This window comes from Plecotus auritus (assembly GCF_963455305.1).
Source record: "Plecotus auritus genome assembly, chromosome: 9".
Classification (NCBI taxonomy): domain Eukaryota; kingdom Metazoa; phylum Chordata; class Mammalia; order Chiroptera; family Vespertilionidae; genus Plecotus; species Plecotus auritus.
Window position 1 is genome coordinate 16,871,225 of NC_137783.1, and position 24,374 is coordinate 16,895,598.

The 24,374-nt window shown below is 40.7% G+C and overlaps 1 protein-coding gene across 1 annotated transcript in view; it reads right to left on the reverse strand.

The window, feature by feature from the left end:
• The window catches only part of LOC308233928 (cilia- and flagella-associated protein 58), a gene marked incomplete at its 3' end in the record, with an annotated part of 141,880 nt that overhangs the window by 31,847 nt on the left and 85,659 nt on the right, over positions 1-24,374 (reverse strand). The window contains exons 12-17 of the mRNA XM_080640934.1: positions 19,708-19,869; positions 18,650-18,796; positions 12,496-12,636; positions 11,041-11,264; positions 8,067-8,178; positions 5,511-5,615 (exon numbers count right to left, since the gene is read on the reverse strand). Of these exons, the coding sequence (XP_080497060.1) occupies positions 5,511-5,615; positions 8,067-8,178; positions 11,041-11,264; positions 12,496-12,636; positions 18,650-18,796; positions 19,708-19,869 (891 nt within the window). The remainder of the gene's footprint in view (positions 1-5,510; positions 5,616-8,066; positions 8,179-11,040; positions 11,265-12,495; positions 12,637-18,649; positions 18,797-19,707; positions 19,870-24,374) is intronic.

Here is a 24,374-nt window from a genome sequence, read left to right on the forward strand (position 1 = left end):
ATGGCACTGGGGTAGGGTTAACTGCTTCCTGGAGATGGGAACCACAGCCCCCTGTGTGCTGCAGTCCCACCACTCTCTTTTGCCTCTGACTCTGAGACTCCTGTCAGTTGCCATTTATAATCGTGATGTGCAAAGTTTACTTTGTTCTTTCTTGTTACCTGCTTGGCCCTGGGGGGGGGGGGGGGTGTAGGTGGGAGGTGGGAGTGTATTTGAGCTTGCTACTCCATATTTAAACACTTGGAAAAAAATAAGTCCCAGCTGCTATGATTGTTCCATGTGTTTTAAGTGCCTCTGGCAAGAGGTTAGAGCTTCCTACTCTAATGCTATCAGGCCTTATGCCATTATTTGGAACCAGATCTTGATGGCAATGGTGATGATGATGATGAAATGATTGCTGGGTGATGGACAGCAGTTACTCTTGCATATATGTCTGCTTAATTCTACAGGTGCTTTTTTTTCATGAAATCATTAATGCTGAGGGATTCAGAAGTGATGAGGAATAAGTGGGGCAAAAACAGAAAGGAGAGGCCAGCAGGAGGCACAGCTCAGCTATGCTTGCATTACCCTTGCTTCCTTCAAAGGGCGAGGAGACTGGTGAGCAAAAGAAAAGAAACTCTTCCCATCCACACCTTAGATTCTAATTCTGGCAAGAATACAGACTTCTTCATCTTACCTCTGAAGCTATCAAGTCAAGTTCAAGAACCATTTCATGTTAACCCCGAGCAAGGGAAGGACTTTGGGAGCACCACGTGAGTCAGCCTGCCTCAGCATGCAAAAAGGACGCTGACTGTTTGAATCACGTTTACAGATCTATAAACCAACCCACAGTAAATTCCAGACTCCTGCAGAGCTATAAGTTAATGACAAAAGATGCAAAGGCAACAGGAAGAATCATTTCTATGACCTCTCAGAGCTCAAAGACAGAATGTAAACGACTGTGAGACATATCACTTACTGAAGGACCAACATTCTTCCAACATTTAATCAGTCACGAAACCAATATTTGCCTGTGTGCAAGGACTCAAGGCAGAAACAGGAACTGCCTTTGTGAGTGGTCTATCAGGAAAGAATAATTAAACACACAATTATAATTATTTTATTCATTACAAGTGTGATGAGTGGCATAAAAGAAAAGACAATATATGGGAACATTTACAAAGAGCTCTCGCCCACCTCTCTAACCTAAGGAAAAAGCATTTAAGCTAAGACCTAAAGGGGAGTCGAAGTTGCCCAGGCACAGAGCCTGTCCATCTTTATTGAGCACTTACTATGTGCCTGATACTACAACAGGCATTGGGGTTAGAGAGAGAAATTATTAACAGGTTTTCCTCAAAGAACTCAGTCTACTGGGGGTAAATAGGTTTCCATCAGATCTCCTGCTGGGAAATGATGGGATCATTTTTAAAATGTTCTGATACTCAGAAGAATTCAACCAAAAATCTTCCTAATTGCAAAATGTTCTGTTTTTGAGTGCAGAGAACTTCTCTAATAATTTGATAAAACAGATGAAAATGAGAAACTCTCAAATCCCGTGGGGCACCTGAGGCTTCACCAAGATAACAAGGCTTGTTGTCTGGGGATGTACAAGCCACCCAATCATCCAAGAGAAAGGTTAAATGTGGACTTGAATAAAGGGAGTGAGAGGATATTAAACTTTTGAGGCCTGTAAAAAACTGCTTGGTGATTAGTAATATTAATAATCATCATCATCATAATGTTAATGATATCTAAACACTGTGATAAACCTTATGTGTACTTAATTAACATATTTAATTCTGTGGGTAGGTACAACTATTTTCCCCATTTTGTGGATAAGGAAACTAGCGATTACAGCAAACAAGAAATTTCTGTTTATGGCAGTGTGGCAGACTAGTAACCTGAAAACTAAAGTCTACAAAGCATTAGACATGCTAAATAGAATGACACATCTGTTTCATCACAAAATGGAGATGGCAAGTAATTTGATCCTCAAAATGTCAAAATCAAAGAGTGAACTGTATATTGGAGCCATGAAGAGATATTGCAGTTATTCCTTGGGGGCTGATTGGGACAAGTGGCTGGACTCACTGAGCTAAGAGCTTGGATTTTAATGGCCACAGGAGAATAAAGGATGAGGTGGTGGGCCTGTGTGGAGTGGGTAGTCAGTACTGAGACTCCTCCCTATGAAGGTGGGGACTTAAAAGAGTTACAGCCTCAGTACAAAAAGAGACAATAGATGGAAATCTACCCACTGGGACAGAAAGACCATAAAGAAACTTATCTCTCCTAGGCTCTGGGTAGGGTGGGGGCTACTCAGAGAATTTGTATCCATGGATCTTCCAACAGAAGAGTTTGGGGTTCTAATATTCATTTAATGAGTGGTCCAGGAAGCCCCAAAGTGAGAACTTAACCTAAAAAAATTATCCTAAGCAAGAGATATATCCTAGGCCCCTTGTAGAACCAAATGAAAAGACATACCTTTAACCTGGACCATTCCAAGTCCCATAAATAAAGCCTTTCTGAAAACTAGTCTACAATCCAAAATCATAACATAATAGGAAAAAGGTCCATCACAAATAAAAATCAGCAATCACAATAAACAATAGGAAGACCTCCAAGTAATAGAATAATCGAACAAAAACTATAAAATATTTAAATCAATTGAAGACATAGAGGAATTAATAAAGCATAAGATCAAGACACTATCAACAAAGATTTGTGAAAAAGAATCTCTAGAAAATAAAAAGAAAATTATTGAAAATAAAATCTTGGCCCAGCCGGTATGGCTCAGTGGTTGAGCGTCAACAAATGAACCAAGAGGTCACGGTTCGATTCCCAGTCAGGAAATATGCCTGGGTCGCAGGTTTGATCCCCAGTTTGGGGCATGCAGGAAGTAGCCAATCGATGATTCTCTCATCATTGATGTTTCTCTCTCTCTCTCTCTCTCTCTCTCTCTCTCTCTCTCTCCCTTCCTTTCTAAAATCAATAAAAATATTTTTAAAATATTTTAAATAAAAATAAAATTATAGAAAAAGTATGTTTAAAAAACCTGGGCTATATTAATACAAGGCAATTTTGTAAGTAAAAGCATTAAGAATTAAGGAGGATTCTTGCATAATATTAAAGAAACAATTCATCAGGAAGAGATAAAAAACCATACACACCTTTTACTCACCTTATAAGCATAAACTAAAATGTACTTAAAACAAAATAAAATGACAAACTACAAGGAGAAACAGACAAATCTCCAAACATTTTTTCAGTGATTAAGGAGACAAAAAAATTAGGAAAGAGCAAGGTTGATCTGATGAACATCACATCTATTCCTGACTCTTGAACATTTAGAGAATACACATCCTTTTCAAGCTCACAGGCATCAGTTATAAAACCTGTCCACTTAGTTGATCACACAGCAAGTCTCAACAAATCAGAGACCACATGCATAAAAGTGAGGAATCAATAATAAAAAATAACTTAGAGAGATTTGAAGATGGCAGCATAGGTAGAGAGATTAAACAAAGTTCTTATATGCATATATGCATTACCTATGGACACAGACAATATGGTGGAAAGGCCTGGGGCAGGGCGGGAACCAGGTAGAGGGGGTAATGGGGGGGAACAAAGAGGGACATCTGTAATAATCTCAACAATAAAGATTTAAAAAGAAAAAAATAACTTAAATACATATATATTTAGAAATTAAAAGTTGTGGGGGTTTTTTGGTTACCATGGGAGAAACAGTAAATATTTTTTAAGAGTTACTCAAGTCTTATTTAGAACAAAAAGAAAATACCATGTTTCAAAACATATGGGAAGGAACTAAAGAAATTAAAGGACATTTTATAGCTGTAAACACTTACTTTAGAAAGGTAGATTGAACATTAATAAGCTGAGCATCAATATTAAATAGAAACGGAACAGAATAAACCCAAAGTACATAGAAGGAAGAAAGTAATAAAGTTAGAGCAGTCAAGGAAATATGAAACAAACTTATAATAGAGAGGTTTGGCAAAACACAAAATCTGGTTCTTTTTAAATCTAACAAAGTGATAATAACTGGAGAGGCAGGGTGGTGAAGTGGTAGAAAGCATGGGCTCTGGAGCTGACTGCCTGGTTTGAGTCCCCACTCTGCCACTTACTAGCCTCATGGCCGGCAATGGTGACTCATGGCCGGCAATGGTGGAATCACAGTTTAGATCCTAGGCTGCTGGACCCCAGTACCCAGGCACTAATTGGTTATTCTTATGACATGATTTCTAAGTAGTGGACTCTGATGAGAGTGCCTTCCTCCCATAACGAAACTGAGGATTATTATCCCAATTTAACAGACGGAGTAACTGAGGTTTGAAGGTTTTATATAATTCTCCCCAAGTCATGACATAAAGAATTGGAGCAGACTCAAGACCAGATCTGACTCTGAAGTTGGTCCTCTTAACTATCATGTTCATCTATGAGAGGATAGGAACATCTCTGTCAACCACTCAGCATAGCAATACTCTGGAAAGCTACTTACTGTATATCCAACTTCAGGGAAGATGCCTTTTTTTAAGGTAGAATGTAAAGAGAAGGGGAAAATGCCCCTTGTTCATATACAGAATTTCCTACTCTTACGGTAAACCCAGTGGTTAAGATTATGTGCTCTGGAATTAGAAATATTAAGGATAATTGCTAATACTTATTAGACACTTAATATGTGCCAAGCATAATGCTAAGCTCTTTCAATCTTATCAATCCCTTTTCACATCTATTATTACACTGTAATACTAACAACCTCAGGTGCAGAGAAGTTAACCTCCCCCGGCTACAAATTGGCAGAGGCAGGATTCCATCCCAGGCCATCTAACACCAGAGCTTACAATCTTCTCCACACTAAACTCTTGGGACCCAACTTCCTCATCCCATTGATTGGAGAGGACAGCACCCACCCTCATGAAGTCCGAGGAGGAATTGAGACAAAGTAGGTGAAGCCACCAACACAGTATCAGGCAGGATGATGATGATGGTGCTGATGGCGATGACAGCAGGTACTTGCAAAGATCTAAGCCTAAAAGGATGGTGCCATTCCTGATTGCTCCAGAATAACTAACTGCATGAAACCCTCAAACAGAAATCTTTCTTTCCATTTCACGCCCACAAATCTTCAAGAGGACGTACTGTGCTTTATGTGAAAGCTCATTTTCAAAATCAAAATCATGGCATTGCACCTTACGTGAGGATATGAGGAAAAGTATTTAAAGGAATCTAACAAAGAGGACTGTAGAGAAGTTGGGGTGGGGGAAGGAGCACTCATTGCCCAATGCAATAACTCTAGCCTTGAACTTGTTTTTCAGAATTCCTGAATTATCAGTGATGGCAGAATAAACGACCAATTAATCAGGTTGTTTGTTCTCTGTGTGTGAGTCGCTGTTGCCATCTACAGTTAAAAATGGGGCATGCAACCCTGCCAAATAATCCTAAAAAAACACAGTCCTGGAGGGGGCGTTGCTTAGAAAATGTGCTTGTTCAATGAGAACAGAAAGGGAAAATGCTACCTGAAGGAGCAGCTCTTTCTCCACCACCTCTTCGGTCTTGCTGATGAGACGCTTCTGCAGGGTGTGAATTTTCTCTATCAGCTCATAGGTAGTGGGGTCACTGGCCTGTTCAAGGGAACAAAATAAAAGACATTGAGACACCACCAGTTGAGGTCCCTTTGCAAAAGAATTACTGTTTTATTGAAATCTACGACACACCTGCAGACCCAGTACAGAGAGATGGGTATGTAACAGATGAGATGGTCATCAAAACAGACTGATGTTTGACTAATGTCTTATCTATTGACTCGGCTTGGCCAATACATGGAAAGTGAATATGTTTGTTCCACCAAGGAAACTACCACTACTGATAACAACAAAAATAATGATAGCTACTGTGCATGATACCTGATTCTTTGTCACAGCCAGACAGCATGCTAAGTGCTTTTCCTCCATTATCCAATTTTAAACACACAATAGCCCTATGAGATAGCATGAGTCTTCCCCTTTTACAGATGAGACAAGCGAAACTCAAAGCATTAAGTTATTCACCCACACACATAAGGGTCAGAGCTGGATTCAAGCCCAGATATGCCAGGCTCTAATTACTATGCTCTGAGGTTTCCCCTACCTATCATCACCTCTGTTTCGATAGGAATGAGACAGGGTTCCCTAATTCATTCAGCCTCAGGGTTCTCCTTTGATACTGTCAACAAGAAGATGCCTTACAGCCCATGATGGGGAAGCTTTCTAGGATGTGGACTTCTGCTAATAATTGACAACAGAACACGACCATGGCATTCAGCTCTCAAACAGTGTTATCAATCCGTAAAGGTTTGATGCACCTTCGGTAGCTATCTGTGTACAATTCAAACAAGATCGACACTTATAAATTGATAGTCTGTCCTCTAGACTTTGAGCCAAAGCTTCCCTTTCAACCGTAATGACATTTTGAATTAATCTAACAGCTAAGTCTTTTCAACTGCCTCCCACAATCTCTATTTTCTAATTTTTAAAATAGAAATCGACATGGAATTGGAAACTTTAAAGCTCTGCTTGCAAACACATGGAGTAAACTAATGTGACAGTAAATGGATTTTAAATCTTCAGCTCCACTTCCCTACACATCCATATTATGGTTAGTTTAGTAAACTACACCACTCTTGGCATTTGAAGAGGAATAAATGAGGGTCCAAAAGAGTGAGGGAGAAGGAGATTCCATTAACTCTGGCTTTGCTTACGAAATACTAAGCAGTGCTGAGTGATGTCCATACACTGGGACTGCATTTGGCACACACTTTCACTTGGCAAGACTGGATGTTGTTCAAATCCAGGCCTCATGTTTATATAACAATTTATAATGCATTATCCTTAATGCCTTCTTCATTAATAAGAAAAACTAAAAATGAAAAACAAAAAAAAAATACCTTGGCTGTTTTTTACCCTGGCCCTGCTTTTTCTTAAAACACATACTCTCCCAACATCCTAATTGTTCAATTAGTCGAAGCCCCTACTGGTGCCCACATTGCTGGGTACAACGAGAGGATATGGCCACCTTTTATTGAATAAGCAGAGGCTGGTTTCAACTGTTACCTGTGGTGCTGGTGGTAACATCTATCAAGAAGTCAAAAAATAAAATAGGAAGTTTACAGGCATACCTTGGATATATTGTGGGTTCAGTTCCAGAATAAAGCATGTATCGCAAATAAAGCAAGCAAGTCATGATCTTTTTGCTGGTGGACAGGTTTACGTTCAGTGTATTTAAAAAAAAAAAATCAACACTGGTGAAGAGCAATAAAATGAGGTATGCCTCTATTATCCATCGCCTACCAATGGACTTTGTCTGTGCTCCCAAGATCCTAAGGGAAAAGGTTTGGCTAACACAATGCTAGTCCTTCAAAAAGAAGGCAATTTCACAAGAGCCTTATTTCCTGCATGAAATAAAAAGACGCAAAGACCAATTGAAACTTGGCTGAAGACACTGGGGGCCAATGTAACTAGCGGCAACGAACTATCTGAGACTAACAGGCAGCCACGGGATAGCTATTTGAGCAAAAAATGGCAAAAAGAGAAAAACGAATGTCCATTGGTGAAGCCAGTTCATGACTTCCACTAAGTCTTCTTTAGGCAGAAAGAACTGTGTCCAAGACTGTTTAGACCAGTGGTCGGCAAACTCATTAGTCAACAGAGCCAAATATCAACAGTACAACAATTGAAATTTCTTTTGAGAGCCAAATGTTTTAAACTAAACTTCTTCTAACGCCACTTCTTCAAAATAGACTCGCCCAGGCCGTGGTATTTTGTGGAAGAGCCACACTCAAGGGGCCAAAGAGCCGCATGTGGCTCACGAGCCGCAGTTTGCCGACCACTGGTTTAGACAATCCCCAAGTGAACCATCTGCTTCTGGGAACTCCTGTTCTTCTGGGAACTCAATTTACATTCGATCCAGTCTTACATTTTAGGGAACAATTTGCATAACTTTCAATAAACCACACTTCTTGTTGTGCTTCAGTTATGACGCCGTGTGGGGTAGAAGAAGGGATTTGGGTGTGAGAGGAAGGCTCTGCCAGGGGTTACCTCGAGCTTCCTCCACCTGTGCACGTTCATGGGGTTCTCCAGCTCCTCCTCCAGCGCTCGGCAGCGTGTCCGCTCCTTCATGAACTCTCTCTGCATGTGAAAAACCTCCTGCCTGAACAAGGCACACTTCATTTGCAAAGGAATTCTCTACCCATTTGAAAATCATATCTTTATGTGGTTCTACATATATGCTACATCTTATATAAAAAATTGGAATTAAGGAGACTTCTATGAACACTGAGACCAGACTCCTAACCGGAGCCAGACACAGAGGATACTGATTCTTGCAGATCTCAAACTTCAGCCTTAGCTTTAAAAAAGTGCCAAAACTTCAGAATCATCATTCTGGAAACCCAAGGAATTTAGAAGTATCTGGAAAGAACAGGGAGGAGGTGAATTACAAGAATTTCAATATACTTTCAAAAAAATTTTTTTTATTGATTTCAGAGAGGAAGGGAGAGGGGGAGATAAAAAATATCAATGATGAGAGAGAATCATTGATTGGCTGCCTCCTGCATGCCCCCCACTGGGGATCAAGCCTACAATCCGGATATGTGCCCTTGACTGAAATTGAACCTGGAACATGTCAGTCTGCAGGCTGATGCTCTATCCACTGAGCCAAACCAGCCAGGGCTCAATATACTTTTAATGTTTCTAAATGTCTTTACAAGCAGCAACAAGAGAACAACTTACATTCCACCACAAGGTATGGCGCTTGACTGCAAGATATGGAGGCTCAGATGATAGCCTGGCCCATTAGAATCACCTGGGAGGTTTGAAAACATGCTTTGCCTGGCCCCTATCCCCAGAGAGATTCTGCTTTACTTGGTCTTGCATGTGGCTTGGATTTTGTAAGTTTTATAATCCTAGTGGTAATTTCTAATATGCAGCCAGGATTGAGAAACACCGAGTTAGGAATGATGTTTGATGTTATCTGGTATTCCATAACTATACAGATGGCTGAAAGACTAGCTCTGGCTCAAACTAAAATCTGTGGGAATCTCTGGTTAGTAGGCAATGTGCTTCAGGCATCCCCAGTACCCCATGAGCGGGCTACCAACCTATTGAACAAGTCACTTTGTTGGGGGGCTGAGAAGAAGCAAGCACTGGCATTGAAACGGGCCATAAGGATGGACAATACGGAATTATTATCTGTCCTCGTCTGCTGTGGGTGTGCAGATTACCAAAACTAAGCCATCTCTTTTACTTAATTGCTTCATTTAAACCAATAATACAACTTCCCCTCATTAGCAAGGCAAACCATTAGAATTAACTGCATAAGGCTCACTCAACAGGGAGCTTAGAACAAGCTGCTTGGAATTAAAAGCATATTTTTAACACTTCTATTTTCTAAAGTGCCATCAGAAGAGAAGGGCAAGAGCATTAGCTACTAGACTCTGTGGGAGGCACATTCTGTTTGTTTCCATGTTTAATTTTAACTACAAGTCTTAAGCTCAGAGAAGTTAAGTGACTTTCCCAAGGTCACACAGCTTGAGATTAGAATTCATGCCTGCTTGCCTCCAATATCTTTATTGTCTTCCCATTGAAAATAAAAATAAAATCTATTATCAACAAACCAGCAATCCTGACTAGGAATGGGTAGAATTTGGTCCTTTGTATATATAATAAAAATAACTCATGGCTGGCAAGTTTAGTAATGGTCTCAGAGATCATTCAATAGCTACTTGGAATGAATCCATTTGTCTCCAAAATGCCAATGATGGTATGTATCTCTGGGTAGTAAACTTATGAGTAATTTTTCTAATTCCTTCTTTATATTGTTTCTGCACTTCCCACATTTTCTACAATGAATTTGTATTACTCTTATCATCTGAAATACTAGCAAATCTTAGAGAGAAAAAAAGAGTATTGATATATCCTTGGTAGTGGCAACTTCCTTTGCTATTCATGAACATATTCACTGCATCTAAATATCAAAACTATTTTCTAATTTGATTAATTTAAGAAGGCAATCCAAATGGTGTCCTTGTTCCAAGGTTATCAAGGATATTGTTCATCTACAAGTCTGTGGGGACTAAAGATAGTTACTGAGAAAACACCAAATCTCTTATTTGGTTCCTGCAATTGCCTGTATAAAACATGGTGATGTTTTCCCAAAGGGAAAGTACATCTTACATAATGTAAGATTTAAAGCAAGAAGAAGGCGCACTAAGCTAAAGTGAAAGCTGCAGAAGATAAATCAAGAGTGAGAAATAAAATTTGGCCACCTTCTAAGGAAACAGAGTTTTCAAATAGTGATAAAATTAAATGTATCCCCTCTTTTCATTCTGAATATAATTCCAAGAAAAAAATGTGCAAATGTTACCAGGATTAACTTTAAATATTGATGTTCCATCTCTTGGGTACTGCCTTATTAAAGAAAGTCTAAAGAGCTCACTGGGGGAAATTTTTTTCTGAATTGTAACTAGTTCATATTTGTAATTTGACTTGAAATTTTTTCTTTTAAATCCAAAATAAAGTTTAAAAAACAACTTTTTGCACTCACTTATATTCCCCTGAAAGAGAACAAATTCTTTTTTTGTGTGTGTGTGTGACATAGAAGGGGCACAATGTAGATTCTGAATTATGGAAAAGTTATTATTTGCCAATAATTTTAACATATAAAAAATTGTGTACAACTTGACAAAGACCTCAATGATAAACAAAAGGAACACAAGGTCACCTGGCTGGTATTGCTCAGTGGTTGAGCATGGACCCATGAACCAAGAGGTCACTGGTTGAATTCCATGGTCACTGGTTATAGGCTCAGTCCCCAGTGTGGGGTGTGCAGGAGACAGCCAATCAATGTTTCTTTCTCGATGTTTCTATCTCTCTATCCTTCTCCCTTCCTCTCTCTCTAAAAACAATAAAAACATTAAAAAAAAAAAAAAAAAAGGAACACAAGGACACAAGGTCATTTCAGGAAATCCTTCGCAGACTCCTATGCCCCTGGTTCGGAGGGGTCTCCTGTTACCTGAGTTCCTCGACATTAGCCACACTCCTGGCAAGAATCCCCTTTTCCCGGCGAAGCTTCTTGATCTCAAGCTTGAGGATCCTCATGTCCTCCAGCCTCTGGTTGTACTGGGTTTCGCCTTTATTCAGCACGGACTGTTGGATCTTGATCTTCTCATAGAGCAAAGCCAACTCATCGTTGCGACGAACAAGCTGTGACCCGAGGATATCTCTCTCGCCGATGACCTAGAAAGGTAGGGAAGGACATGGCCACCAAGGAACAAAAGGTCTCACTCAGCATTCATTCAGTCGATGAATACCCAGCCAATGGCAACATGTGCTCTGCACCCAGTGGGTGGGGCACTGGAAATGGTCTGCTAGTCAATCAACACTGCGCTCCTCCCATGAGGGCTTGCAATCTTGTTAGAAAGAGTACAACATATATTCCATCATCATAATAATTCAATAATCCTTGGCCCATAGGTGTTGGGTCTTTTTTATTCCAATCCATCTATACTAATAAAAGGCTATGTGGTCATCACACCCTCAAGCTGTGATGCCCACACGCCATAACAATCCATCACCAGGAGGCTGTGTGCACAGCAGGTGCATGTGGGTGGGCAGGGCTGCATGCAAGTGGCAGGGGTCCCAGCTGCTCCACGCGGAGAGGCCGGGGGTCCCGGTGGCTCCACATGCAAGGAGATCGATCACGGGGCTCCCGCACTGTGAGAGAGCACAGGCCAGGCTGGGGAAGACTCCCCCACCCCCCGCCGCCCTGAGTGCATGAATTTTGTGCACTGGGCCTCTAGTTATGTTATAAATGCTTCCATTTGAGTGACTTTTTTTTTTAATATATTTTATTGATATTTTACAGAGAGGAAGGGAGAGGAATAGAGAGCCAGAAACATTGATGAGAGAGAAACATCGATCAGCCGCCTCCTGCACACCCCCCACTGGGGATGTGCCCGCAACCAAGGCACATGCCCCTGACTGGAACCGAACCCGGGACCCTTCAGTCCGCAGGCCAACGCTCTATCCACTGAGCCAAATGGGCTAGCTATTGCTACATTGCATCACTCCTTACTGTCTTACACAGGCCACTTCTTTTTTTTAACCTGCCTGTTCTTTGAAAGCATATGTTTGTAATCCCCATATTATGTAATTATTAATTACAATTATATGCAAGCAATTATATTACACTAGAATGTTAAGCTCCCTGAAGACAGGAATCTTATGTTCTTATTGGTCAATGGATCCCCAGTTCCTAGAGGAGTGACTGCCACATAGTAAGTTCTTGCAGATATGACTTGAATAAATAAATATTTCATAATTAATCAAGAGAATATGAGCCTCTGCTACTGTTCTTCCAATAAACTGAGTGGAAGAGCTTAGAGAAGAATGCGGACTTGTGAAGAGTTGAATCAAACAGTTGTGTCTGCTGATGAGGTCTGTAGGTCTAGTGAGGAAATGTTCCTACCTGGTCTAATTCCTTCTTCTGTCTCAGCCTCTCCCCATCAGCCTCGGCAATAATACGCAAGAGTTTTCTCTCTTCAGTTTCCTGTTTTTCAATGAAGTGTTTGGTCTCCAAGGCTTGTTGTCTAAGCTTCTGCAGCTCGGCCTGAGAAACAGTGAAAGATACGGGCAAATTTCACTCTGTAACAGCACAAACCAGGACTGCAGGGTCCAGGATTAGATGTACAGTGTACTTCTCACACTCTCCTCTGATGTTTTAACATGGTTTGATCACTCTCACAATCAAAACAATCTACACACACACACACACACACACACACACACAGCCTATAAAGAAACAGCAATGCACATTACAGTGATCATGTTTATTCCATGAGTTGTACCCTTGGGGGATTTCCATCATTTTTCTATATGTATATAGCAGGGTAGAGTCTTCATTGGTATTCAGTAGCACTTCTCTGACCAACTAAAAATGAGGAAAATTCACAAAGAATAATGCAGGAGAAGATGTGGGGGTGAGCATGGGGAGGGATCTTTGTATGTGCCAGCTCCTATAATGGTCCTAATACTACATCAACTACAGAGATAAAGACCATTTTAAGCAAAAATTAAATTAATAAAGATAACAGCCCATTGTATATCTTATAAAACATCTTGATGGAACAGAAGAGATGTCATGCATAAAAAGATATATAAATCCTACTCCTAAGATGCTTCCAACCTAGATGAAAAATAAGATATATAAGTGTTATGCAAATATTAAGAAATCCAGGCAATAATGTTTCCATATCGTTATTATCACAAAGACAGTGATTTGATGTTACAGGAGGTCAGAGGATTGGGGTTGTCAGGGAAACTTCCTGGAACTAAATGCAGATCTTGCAGCTCTTTAGGTTACACGGAATTCATAAGAATGATGGAGGAAGGGTGTTATGATCTGCTATGTTTCAGAAGGAAAATTCCTCTCATCAAAGAATACATTCACTTCATTTCCACAAGTGTATTTGTGACCGACAAAATCCTACAATATTCTAGGCATGATATTGGGTATTTTGCAGAGCTACTCGTATTCCCATTTTACAAATGCAATTACAGAGACAAAGAAAAGCAAATTAACTCGCCCAATGTCACACATCAGTAAGTAGCAGAGTTGAGATTCCAACCTGGATCTTTTGGCCCCAAAGCTATCATCACACAATACATCCAAGTCAAATACAGAAGAAGAGTGAGACATGAGGGTTGCTCCATCCATTGGAGATGATGAATATAACCAACCACACTATAGTGTGGAAATGCTATGAACAGTATGAAAAAGGACATGGGGGTACACAGGAATAAGTTCCTATTTCGACCTGATGGTTAGATGAAATAGCCAGTCAGGGCCTTAGCAGGTAAAGGATATTCCCAAAGGAGACGGGTATGGTTTATGGGGAGAGTAGCTTACAGTCAGGCTTGTGTGAACAAAGACACATGAAAACTCTAAAGTGCCCAGTGCACTCACCAGTCAGCAAAACATCCCACGTGGCTGGATTAAAGTATTAGGTAGAGAACAGCAGGTGGTAAGGCTGGTAAAACAGCTGAACCAGTCTGGAAGGGCCTTGTAGGCCACACAGTGTAGAGTGTAGGCAATGGGGAGCCACAGAGGTATCCATGCCCAAATTGGAAAAACAGGTGGTATCACAGACCAGGTGAGCACAAGAAGAAACAAATGGGAGGAGAGCACTGTTTTACCCATGCCAAGAATCACAGGGAGATCACAAGATAATATGAAGGTTTTAACTCTTCAATGGCGTGCAGGTCAGCAAATGACAGTGAAAAAGTAATAACATTTTCTTTTGAGGAAATATTGGCACCCCCACCCTCCCTACTCATGAATCTCACTGGGATGCTAGAAAACCCCATATTTGCAAGTGCCTGTGAACCACCCCAACTCTTCTTAAGGTCTGCCTCTAATCCATGAAGACCAAGAGTCATTAACTCCATACTTCAAACTTATCCAAGCAGTAGAAGATACTGTGCGATGCCACAAATGTGTAATGTGTAATGTCACAAACTAAATGCAGTCAGCTACTATAAAACCAAGGGCTTCTCTTGTGACACTTTGTTTGTTCACTCATGAAATACGTTCTGGTCCAGGGATAAGCAAAAGGAAATACTTACTGAGAAAATATCTGGTTTAGTATTTACCACTTTGGGGGATTGCCTGTTAGGAAAGCGTTTGAAGAACCAGCCTTTCGATTTCTATAATCATTTAAGGTGACAGCGAAGACAGCAATAAAATACCTGCTTGGCTCATGCTTTCTTTAATAAAACTTTTATTTTCCCAGATGTGTAACATTCACTTCCCTGTTCTTAAGTGCCAAGAGCTGATCAGAATCCATCAGCAGAACAAAATGAAATCCCTGTTATATTAAAATGCAATCAGTGGTGTGTAGAAGTATCTGTCTGGAATGTAAAACCACTAGTGCGTTTGGCATTGCTGGGTGTGTTTTTTCATAATATATCAAAATTCTGGATGGTCTCCTTATGTCACAAATTTATAGGCTGTAAACAAGATGTGGCATTAGGTGTTGGCAGCAAATGTTAACATAAACACAATACCTTTGGTCTAATGCATTTAGCAGCTATCAGTCTGAGCTGTCTCACCCAGAAAAGTTGGTAACAACTGCTCTGCACCCAAACACCCATCAAGCAATGTTGTAGGTGTAGCCCAAGGTATCAGCATTTCTCAAAGTGGTGTGAAGTTGTAATACGGTGGCTAGACACATTTTTTAGTCACTGCCTCCATAATTATACCATTTTGTAGTAGGTGTTTATGGAATATTCACCATCTAACCTGGTTGTAGGCATAAATCATATCTCCAGAACCACGATTGTGGGAGTTTCATCCATTCATACATGATCCTGATATTCACTGGGCTTCATAGAAATCATGCATTTACATCTAACCAAACAAATAGAGGCACATGAAGCCCTTCCTCCATCACTCCCTCCCTTCTTCCCTCCCTCTCTCTCTCCTCCCATCTCCCTCTCTTTCTGACAGTCCCCATCTATGTCATTCTAGAGTCCACTAAGTAAAAGGATGTGGTGCCCTGAAGCCAGTCACTAATGTGATGCTCAGCTCTGGACATAGAGAATTTGCCGCTGAATTTTTCGCCAGAAATCAAAGTGCTGTCAGATTGATGTGGGATGATTGGGAGGTGACAAGACAGAATCAGGGGCTTGTTAGGACTAGAGAGCAGACACTCCAGATGAGCTGGCTCCTTCAGTGCTGATGAAACAAGACTGGGACAGACTGGATGCAGCCACATCTACCGAGAACTATTGACATTCTGTCATAACCCTAATGGCTAGTGTCCCGAGGAGTCAGTAGAGCCTGGTAGCAACTTAAAAGGGAAAAGAAACATGAAAGGAGCAAGATTTTTTCTTTTGAGGGGGTTAAATGAGAATGGGGATGACCTATTATAGGCAATTGTTTATCTGTTGGCTTGGAGAAGTAATAAATTGTGTCATCCTGTCAAAAGGCATCTCCTGGTCTACCAAACAGGTGAGAGGGCCTGCCTTCCAGGAGGATTATGTACCCACATAGGTTTGTAGAACTCACAATAATAAGCTAAATGTTTCTTGGAGCAAAGTTACCAGAAAGTCTGCCCTTTCCCTCGGGGTTTTGGTTTTTGAACTACAGATGCATGAAATCCAGAGACATGTGTGGAATATGATTCAAATTTGAAGCTAAAAAAGTCAAGAGGTTCAGACTCAACATTTGAGCTGTCATATTTTTCTACAGAATGTCAAATGGGCTTAATAATAGGCCAGAAGTACCCAGTCGAAGCACCACTGCAAGTCACCCTTGGATAACCTCAAATAATAAATCAAGCTGGCATCCTTTTTCTGTTACTCATTTTTGCCTTAATGGGAAATGCTGGGGGGAAAGGTATCATAGTTTCACAGTACGTCCAAAGCAATCATCTTACTATAACTGATGACCCAAAGCTATGCAGACCCAGGATTTCCCATTTAGAGCAGACTTTCTGGAGCAGAAGCCCTTTAATCACCTTTCATGTGCACCAGCTCTGCTGGACCAGGACCAAAAAACAGGGTCCTCTTGACCTTTATTTTATTTTATTATGATGCTTCTTTGGAGCTATATGTGTGGATGCCTAGTGATGGAATGCATAAGTGAAACCAATGTTAACTGAAGTCAAACTCTAAAGAATTAGTAAAAATTGCTTTTTTGCATAGGACATTGCTTATTCTAAAGCAGGATTTGTAGAAGGCAGTTAGTTCCACCTTGGACATTAGTATGGGTTAATAATTAATCTTTTGAATACTAGTAGAGCATTACTTGGGAAAGGAAGAGATGAGGATCAATGCTATCCTGTAAAAGGAAAGAGATAGTGTACTAGATCAAGTTATACTGAAGCCTGGCTAACATGGGTCCATGAGGCCATGGGTAAAGCAATGTTTATAATAAGATTATTCTAAATAATTTAATGATAAATAAACCCATTTCCACTACAGGCTTCAGAGTGGAACAAGATAACTTCTATAAAACTAAGCTTTTGAATAAAGACAGTAAGAGCAAAGATGCAGGAAACTTTCAAATTTTAGAAAATGTATTCATTTTTTAATATATAAATAAATTTTAATGCAGAATCTTCTATTATTTTTTTATCATAAGCTAGAGTTGGGAGATGAAAGTCTCAGACAGGTAAGTGTATCAATTACTTATTTTTTGTAAAGATGCCTTTCTTACATGTTAATCTTTCTCAAACCAAATGTTCCTTAATTTAATGTAATGTAGTAGTTCTAGTTCCATGAAGACCTATCATTAGTTTACGAAACCCATTTTGAGAGTGCATATGCCAATTGATGACATCTTGGAATCAAGGATATATGGTATTAAATCTGTCCAATACAAGGATATGTGTATTAAATCTGATTACACATTTTCAAGATAATCTGATATACTCTGCAAGCTAATATGTGCAGAAACCAAGGTATTCAGTTCTCTTGTTTGTTACAGATAGTTCCTACAAGTGGCTCATAAGCATCCATGAGTATTCTGGATGTATATTTCCAAAATAAAGTGCCATAATCCTCTCAAAAGTCCCTTTTTTAATTCTTTGGTCAAATGGATTAGAAGGGAAATCTATTGGATTGAATAAGAAAAGGAAAATATATTAGGTTTAGTAAATGTGTATAGTAAAACATATTTGTTTCAAGAATTTGAAATGGTATAATTATTTTGTATGTATTTTTAAAGACAGTCTTTATGTTAGCAGACATAAAATGTCCTAAGTTAGATTTAAAACTATGTCTTAATATATATATATATATATATATATATATATATATATATATATATATGAAGTTGGAGGTAATTCCCTGGAGGAGTTGCTGCAAAGTTTTTAGATCCAAAGAGGTAAGGTGAACTGTGAACCTGAGTTGAGGGCAAATCAAGTGAGAACCCAATAGCTAATGATACTGTAGGCAGAAAGTCACACACACGTGAAGTAAATAGCAATTAGGAGTGGAGGGACAAAGGGTCTTGCCAACATTGCCTTATAGAAGGCCCAGGGAGAAGAGTAGGAGGGCTGGGCCTAGGTTGTCAATTCAAAGGGATTGTGGGAAGCCTGCAAGCTCCAGGACTTCCTGGGCACTGCTGACCTGCTACCAGGGTTGGGCAAACTTTTTGACTGGAGGGCCACAATGGGTTCTTAAACTGGACCGGAGGGCCGGAACAAAAGCATGGATGGAGTGTTTGTGTGAACTAATATAAATTCAAAGTAAAGGAGCGGAGGGGAGAGCAACAGAACACTCCACTCTTTCGGCTCCGCGTGCCGGATAGAACAGCCGAACGGGCCAGATCCGGCCCGCGGGCCATAGTTTGCCCACGGCTGTAGCTAGACTCTCTTCTGCTGATGTGATGATAGCCAACATAGCTGAACCAGGTGTTTGTGCATCTCCAATGGCCTCGTCCTTGTTTATCTGGGAGCACCCCCGTAAGGTAGCCTGACCTAGAGGTGGTAGAACTCATCCTCCTGGCACCTTGGCTGTCCTCCCTGCCCCTTGTTGCCTTCGGTGAGCGTAGAGCCTTCCTCCGTCCATTGAATAGAGAGACTACTGGTCCATCACTTTCCTTGTAAGATCTGTACCTTCAGTGTTTCCTTCTCCTTCTCTATGCGTTGCTGTTCCAGATGTAGCTTCACAAGTGCTGACTCTTTGGCAGAGATTTCTTCCTTCAGCTGATCTACCTGATGGGTCATAATCTTTAATTTTTTCTTCATTTCCGTTATTTCATCCTAACAAAATGAAAGAAGTGTTTGGAAGTGAATTAAATTGACACCACGGTCCCTATGAAAGTTCAAATGTACATTCGAGAACTTTTAAGGGAGGCCCTCTCAAAACAGTGGTCTCCTGACTACTTACGACTGGGCTATTCCTTCGTATGCTGTGCCATCAACCTCATGGTACTTTACAGCAGGAACTCTCAAAATATTCTCATGAGATATATACAAAGTATGCATAATGACTATGCCAGACACACACACACACACACACACACACACTTATTCCTCATTTTACAAGAGAGGAATTGGAATCACTACAAACATTATAACTAAAAGATTACAAAGCAAAGCTCTGCAATTAAATGACAAGAGTACGCTGCTGCCCTCTGAGTCACAGCAGCTATTAGCAGCTTTAAAAATTAGAAACAGGAGAATGGCAATGCTACATAATAATTAAAAGCTGGACTGAGATAGTCACATCCTATCAAGTTGAGTCATTTCCATTTCAAACAATCTGAGAGTTCTGAATAAAATTCATCTTTTTTTTTCCAGATGAATTCCACAAGATTATTTTCTTGATCTATTCTAAATTCTGCTATTAGTATGATAGAAATTCCTTTAAACCCAGGATGGGAAGGGAGGAATCAAAGTATCTATATATATAAAAGCCCAGTGACCAAACAGCAGAATGACAAGAACAACTGGTTTAACAGTCGCTATGATGCGCACTGACCACCAGGAGGCAGACACTCAATGCAGGAGCTGCCCCCTGGTGGTCAGTGCTCTCCTACAATGGGAGTGCCGCTCCGCTGACCAGGATGAACGGCTCTCCCACAGCTGCTGATCCCCGCAGGCCATGCCCCCCCACCAGTGCACGAATCCATGCACTGGGCCTCTAGTAAAGACATAAATATATTCTTTACCTGAGCTTCCACCAAATTTTTGCTGTAGAGATTCCTGTCTGACCTCACAGCTTCGTACAGGTTCTGTTGCTGTTTTAATTTAGTCTCTGATTCAGCGATTTTCTTTTTGTAGTCAAAAATCTGCATTTCACGGACTTTTATGTCTTCCATGTTCATGAGGACCTGGAGGAGAAAGAATACAAAAATGGTTAAACAGCCCATCTGTGGTTATCAGTTCAGTACACAGAGATTTTTATCCTAGGGTAGCTAGTAGAAATGCCAGAAATCAAAAAATTGGACTGTGCATCTAATCACTGAGGTACAACACAGAAATTCAGCCCCGCTGATTAGAGGCAAACATACATTTTATCTACTCTGGAGTTCTGTTCAAGTATGAGCTAAGCACAGTTATTTTGTGATCACAAGAGGGGAGGGGCGGGAAATAAAGAAATCCTTTCAATTCTGAAAACCTCTCCTGACTACCCCAACTATCAAAAAAGGAAAAAAAGTCTCAGGTTTAAACAGATCTTAACACAGAGGGCTCAGAAAGATAAGAGATAAGTTAGCTGTTTGGCTACACTCCAGTCTTTGTAGTTAAACACAAGAAAGAAAAGTGGCCTTTAAACACTGATAGCAATCACAACACTGTCATGCCACCGTCAATGTCACTCCATCAGGGAAACTCAAAGGACTTCATAAAAATGTGTTCTATCCTGCACAAAACACTTCTGGGAAAGATAAGATTCAAGAATAACTGCCTCCTTTTTGCAAGTATGGAAAACTTAGGCACAAAATTCCACAGAGAGCCGGTACCTCTCAACCAAGCAATCCATACAATGAGAGTTACATAATCATGACTCTCGGCTGCAATGTCCACAGAAATTGATATTTATAAACAAACTTCTTCAGAAATTCCTTAAGTAGAAAAATGTTACTGATTCAATCAATGGAACTCTGGTCTAAACAATACATAGAACCGAAACACATAAGGAGAAATTTCTTAAGATGTCACTGCATTTCAGTGAAGTTCTCTTAATTATTGGCTAGAATGGAAGGAAATAAACAGAGCAGTGTGGCAGAGAATAAAAGGACAGGGTGTACTTGAAGTAACACAGCCAGGGAGCTTCCTCTGAAAAAGAGGCATTTTACCTACAATTTAAAGGTCAAAAAGTACTTAGACCTCTGCCATGCTGATCTTCATTGATTCAGGTGTGGGCTACCTCTGAGAAGCATGTCCCCAAATCATTGTGCTATAGAATTCTTTTATTCCACTGGTGGAATTAGTATTCTGGAAAATACACTTGGAGAAACCCTGTTGTTATATTTTTCCTTCAGAGTCAATGATGGCTGGTGTTTCTATCTTTAAATAAACACCTTTCAAAGTTTTCTTGAACTTATATTTAAGGAGAGATGGTATTAAATTTTAGCAAGTGCCTTTTCAGCATATATTATTTTATAGCATTTTTTCTTATTAGGTTTATTGATTTGATATACTTGTATTCCTTTTACAAGTATTTTAATTTTATCTCTTTATACACAACTAGAGGCCCGTTGCACGAAGATTCGTGCAATAGGCCTTCCTTCCCCGGGCTGCCGGCACCAGTTTTCCTCCGGCACCCGGGACCCGGGCCGCAGCAGAGCCCAGCCTTCAGCCTTCAGCAGAGCCAAGTCTTCAGCCTTCAGGCTTGGCTCCGGCCGCAGCAGAGCCTTCAGTCTTCAGTCTACAGTCTTCAGTCTTCGCTCGGGCAGAACCTTCAGTCTTCGCTCCATGCCTGTGTATGCAAATTAACCCACCATCTTTGTTGGGTTAATTTGCATACTCACTCCTGATTGGCTGGTGGGCATCACGGAGATACAGTCAATTTGCATCTTTCTCTTTTATTAGTGTAGATTCTGTGTGCCATAATTTTAATTAAATGCATAAATGTGAAACACATTTATTTTATTTTCCTTATTTACTTGGAACTTCCTTCTCTCTTGAACCCACATCAGCCATTCATTGGTACATAAAGTAATCAGGTTAACAATCTAGTATGTGTTCTTCCATGTTTTCTTTGAATTCTGCATATTCTATCCAAGTCCAGTAACATCATCATCATCATAGCTAATATTTCTCAGGTACTTTTTATGTAACTCATTTAATCTTCACAAAAATCCTATAAAATAGACATTATCATCACCCCACTGTTCAGAGAAGGAAACCAAAGTCAAAAGAAGTAATGTCATTCACAACTATTCCACTAGTACATATACAGATACAGGAATTTGTCTGTTTTCCTTTGTTTTGCTTTTTGGGATTTTGTTTTTATGTTTTGGCAAAATGGGATCTTCTTATATATACTTTTATGCACCTTGCTTTCTATCATTCAATAATACTTTGTGGAAATCATGTGAACTAGCTCTAATTCATTCTCTTTAAAGGTGGTATAAAACCCTATAGTGTGGGTGTACCATCCTATACTCAGCTCTTCCCTTCTGAGGGCCATTAACTTGGTTTCCACTGTTTTGCCACTATGAACCATGCGGCAATGAACAGTGTTGTACATATGTCCTTTTACTTCTTTCATTTGTGCTTTTACTTCTGCTGGGATGGATCCCCAGGAGTGGCATATCTGACTCAAAAGAAATATATCTTTTTAAACTTTAATAGATATTGCTAGATTGCTTTCCAAAATGGTTGTAACACTGCACATACCCATACTGCCAGCAATAGTTTCCTTAATAGAAAACTCTCCTTGTGGTTTTGGGATAAACTCTCTTTGGTCATAGTGGATGATTCTTTTAATGTACTGTTGAATTTGGTTAGCTAGAATTTCATTTGGGATTCTGCATACATATTCATAAATGATCTAACTCAATCCCCTTCTTTTTGGTTCTATTTTAAAATCAAGGTTTCTGCTGGTTTCAGAAAATGAATGGAATCCCTTTCTGTTCACTTATTAATTCACTTACCCATTTATTCATTCCATCAATAAACATGTAATGGAGGGCTTATTGTAAAAGCACTAGTGATGTAAATAAGAAGACTCACTGCCTACCCTCAAGATCACCTCTAGTGAGTGACTCAACCATAAAATGGATAATTAGGGAATGGATACAACCAGTAAACTGAGATATGCACAGAATGTTATGAGGGTCTGAGGATGGTCCTACCCATCTTATCTAAGTAGTTAATATTGAGCATTTACAGAATTTGTGGGAACTGCCTCTGCCTTCGTATTCAATCATTCCAACCTCGAACCCTGAGCTCTCTCCTGGTCCTGGAATCATTATTCATTATCACTGCAGAAGGCATACACACAGCAATGCCAATCAATATTACCCCAAAGAATACAAAGTGCATGAACAGCACTTTTCTAAATGTATTTGCAAATATGTATATACTAGAGGCCCAGTGCACGAAATTCGTGAACGAGGGGGAGGGGTGTCCCTCAGCCCAGCCTGCACCCTCTCCAATATGGGACCCCTCGGGGGATGTCCGACTGCCCGTTTAGGCCCAATGCAGGTAGGATCGGGCCTAAACGGGCAGTCGGACATCCCTCTCACAATCCAGGACTGCTGGCTCCCAACTGCTCGCCTGCCTGCATTCCTGATTGCCCCTAACCTTCTGCCTGCCAGCCTGATCACCCCCTAACCACTCCCCTGCCAGCCTGATTGATGCCTAACTGCTCCCCTGCCAGCCTGTTTGCCCCTAACTGCCCTCCCCTGCAGGCATAGTCACCCCTAACTGCCCTCCCCTGCAGGCCTGGTCACCCCTAACTGCCCTCCCCTGCAGGCCTGGTTACCCCCAACTGCCCTCCCTTGCAGGCCTGGTCCCTCCCAACTGCCCTCCCCTGCTGGCCATCTTGTGGCGGCCATCTTGTGTCCACATGGGGGTAGTCATCTTTGACCACATGGGGGCAGCCATCTTGTGTGTTGGAGTGACAGTCAATTTGCATATTATTCTTTTATTAGATAGGATAGAGGCCTGGTGCATGGGTGGGGGCCAGCTGGTTTGCCCTGAAGGGTGTCCCGGATCAGGGTGGGGGTTCCCTTGGGGCGTGGGGTGGCCTGGGCAAGGAGCCTGTGGTGGTTTGCAGGCTGGCCACGCCCCCCGGTGACCCAAGCGGAGGCCCTGGGATCTGGGATTTATTTATCTTCTATAATTGAAACTTTGTAGCCTTAAGTGGAGGCCAAGGCAGGCCAGGGCTGCGGAAACTTGGCTTCCTCCATCGCTGGGGGCAACTCAAGCCTCCTGCTCTCTCCAGCTCTGTGGCTGCTGCCATTTTTGTTGGGATTTTTTTATCTTCTATAATTGAAACTTTGTAGCCTTAAGAGAAGGCCAAGGCAGGCCAGGGCAGACAGAAAGCTTGGCTTCCTCCATTGCCGAAGAAACCCAAGCCTCCTGCTCTCTGTGGCTGCAGCCATCTTGATTGGGTTAATTTGCATACTCGCTCCTGATTGGCTGGTGGGCGTGGCTTGTGGGTATAGCGGAGGTATGGTCAATTTGCATATTACTCTTTTATTAGATAGGATATATATTTTGCCTGGGAAATATCTGATTCTTAAAAGTCTGAAGAAACTCAACTCTATAATCATTAGGCCCTCGGTGACTATGTTGGAGCTAATTTTCTCTCAACTTTTTTGGTAGCATCCATAGTTATTGATCTTTCCACATTTTCTACTTCTTCTTGAGTCAAACCATGATC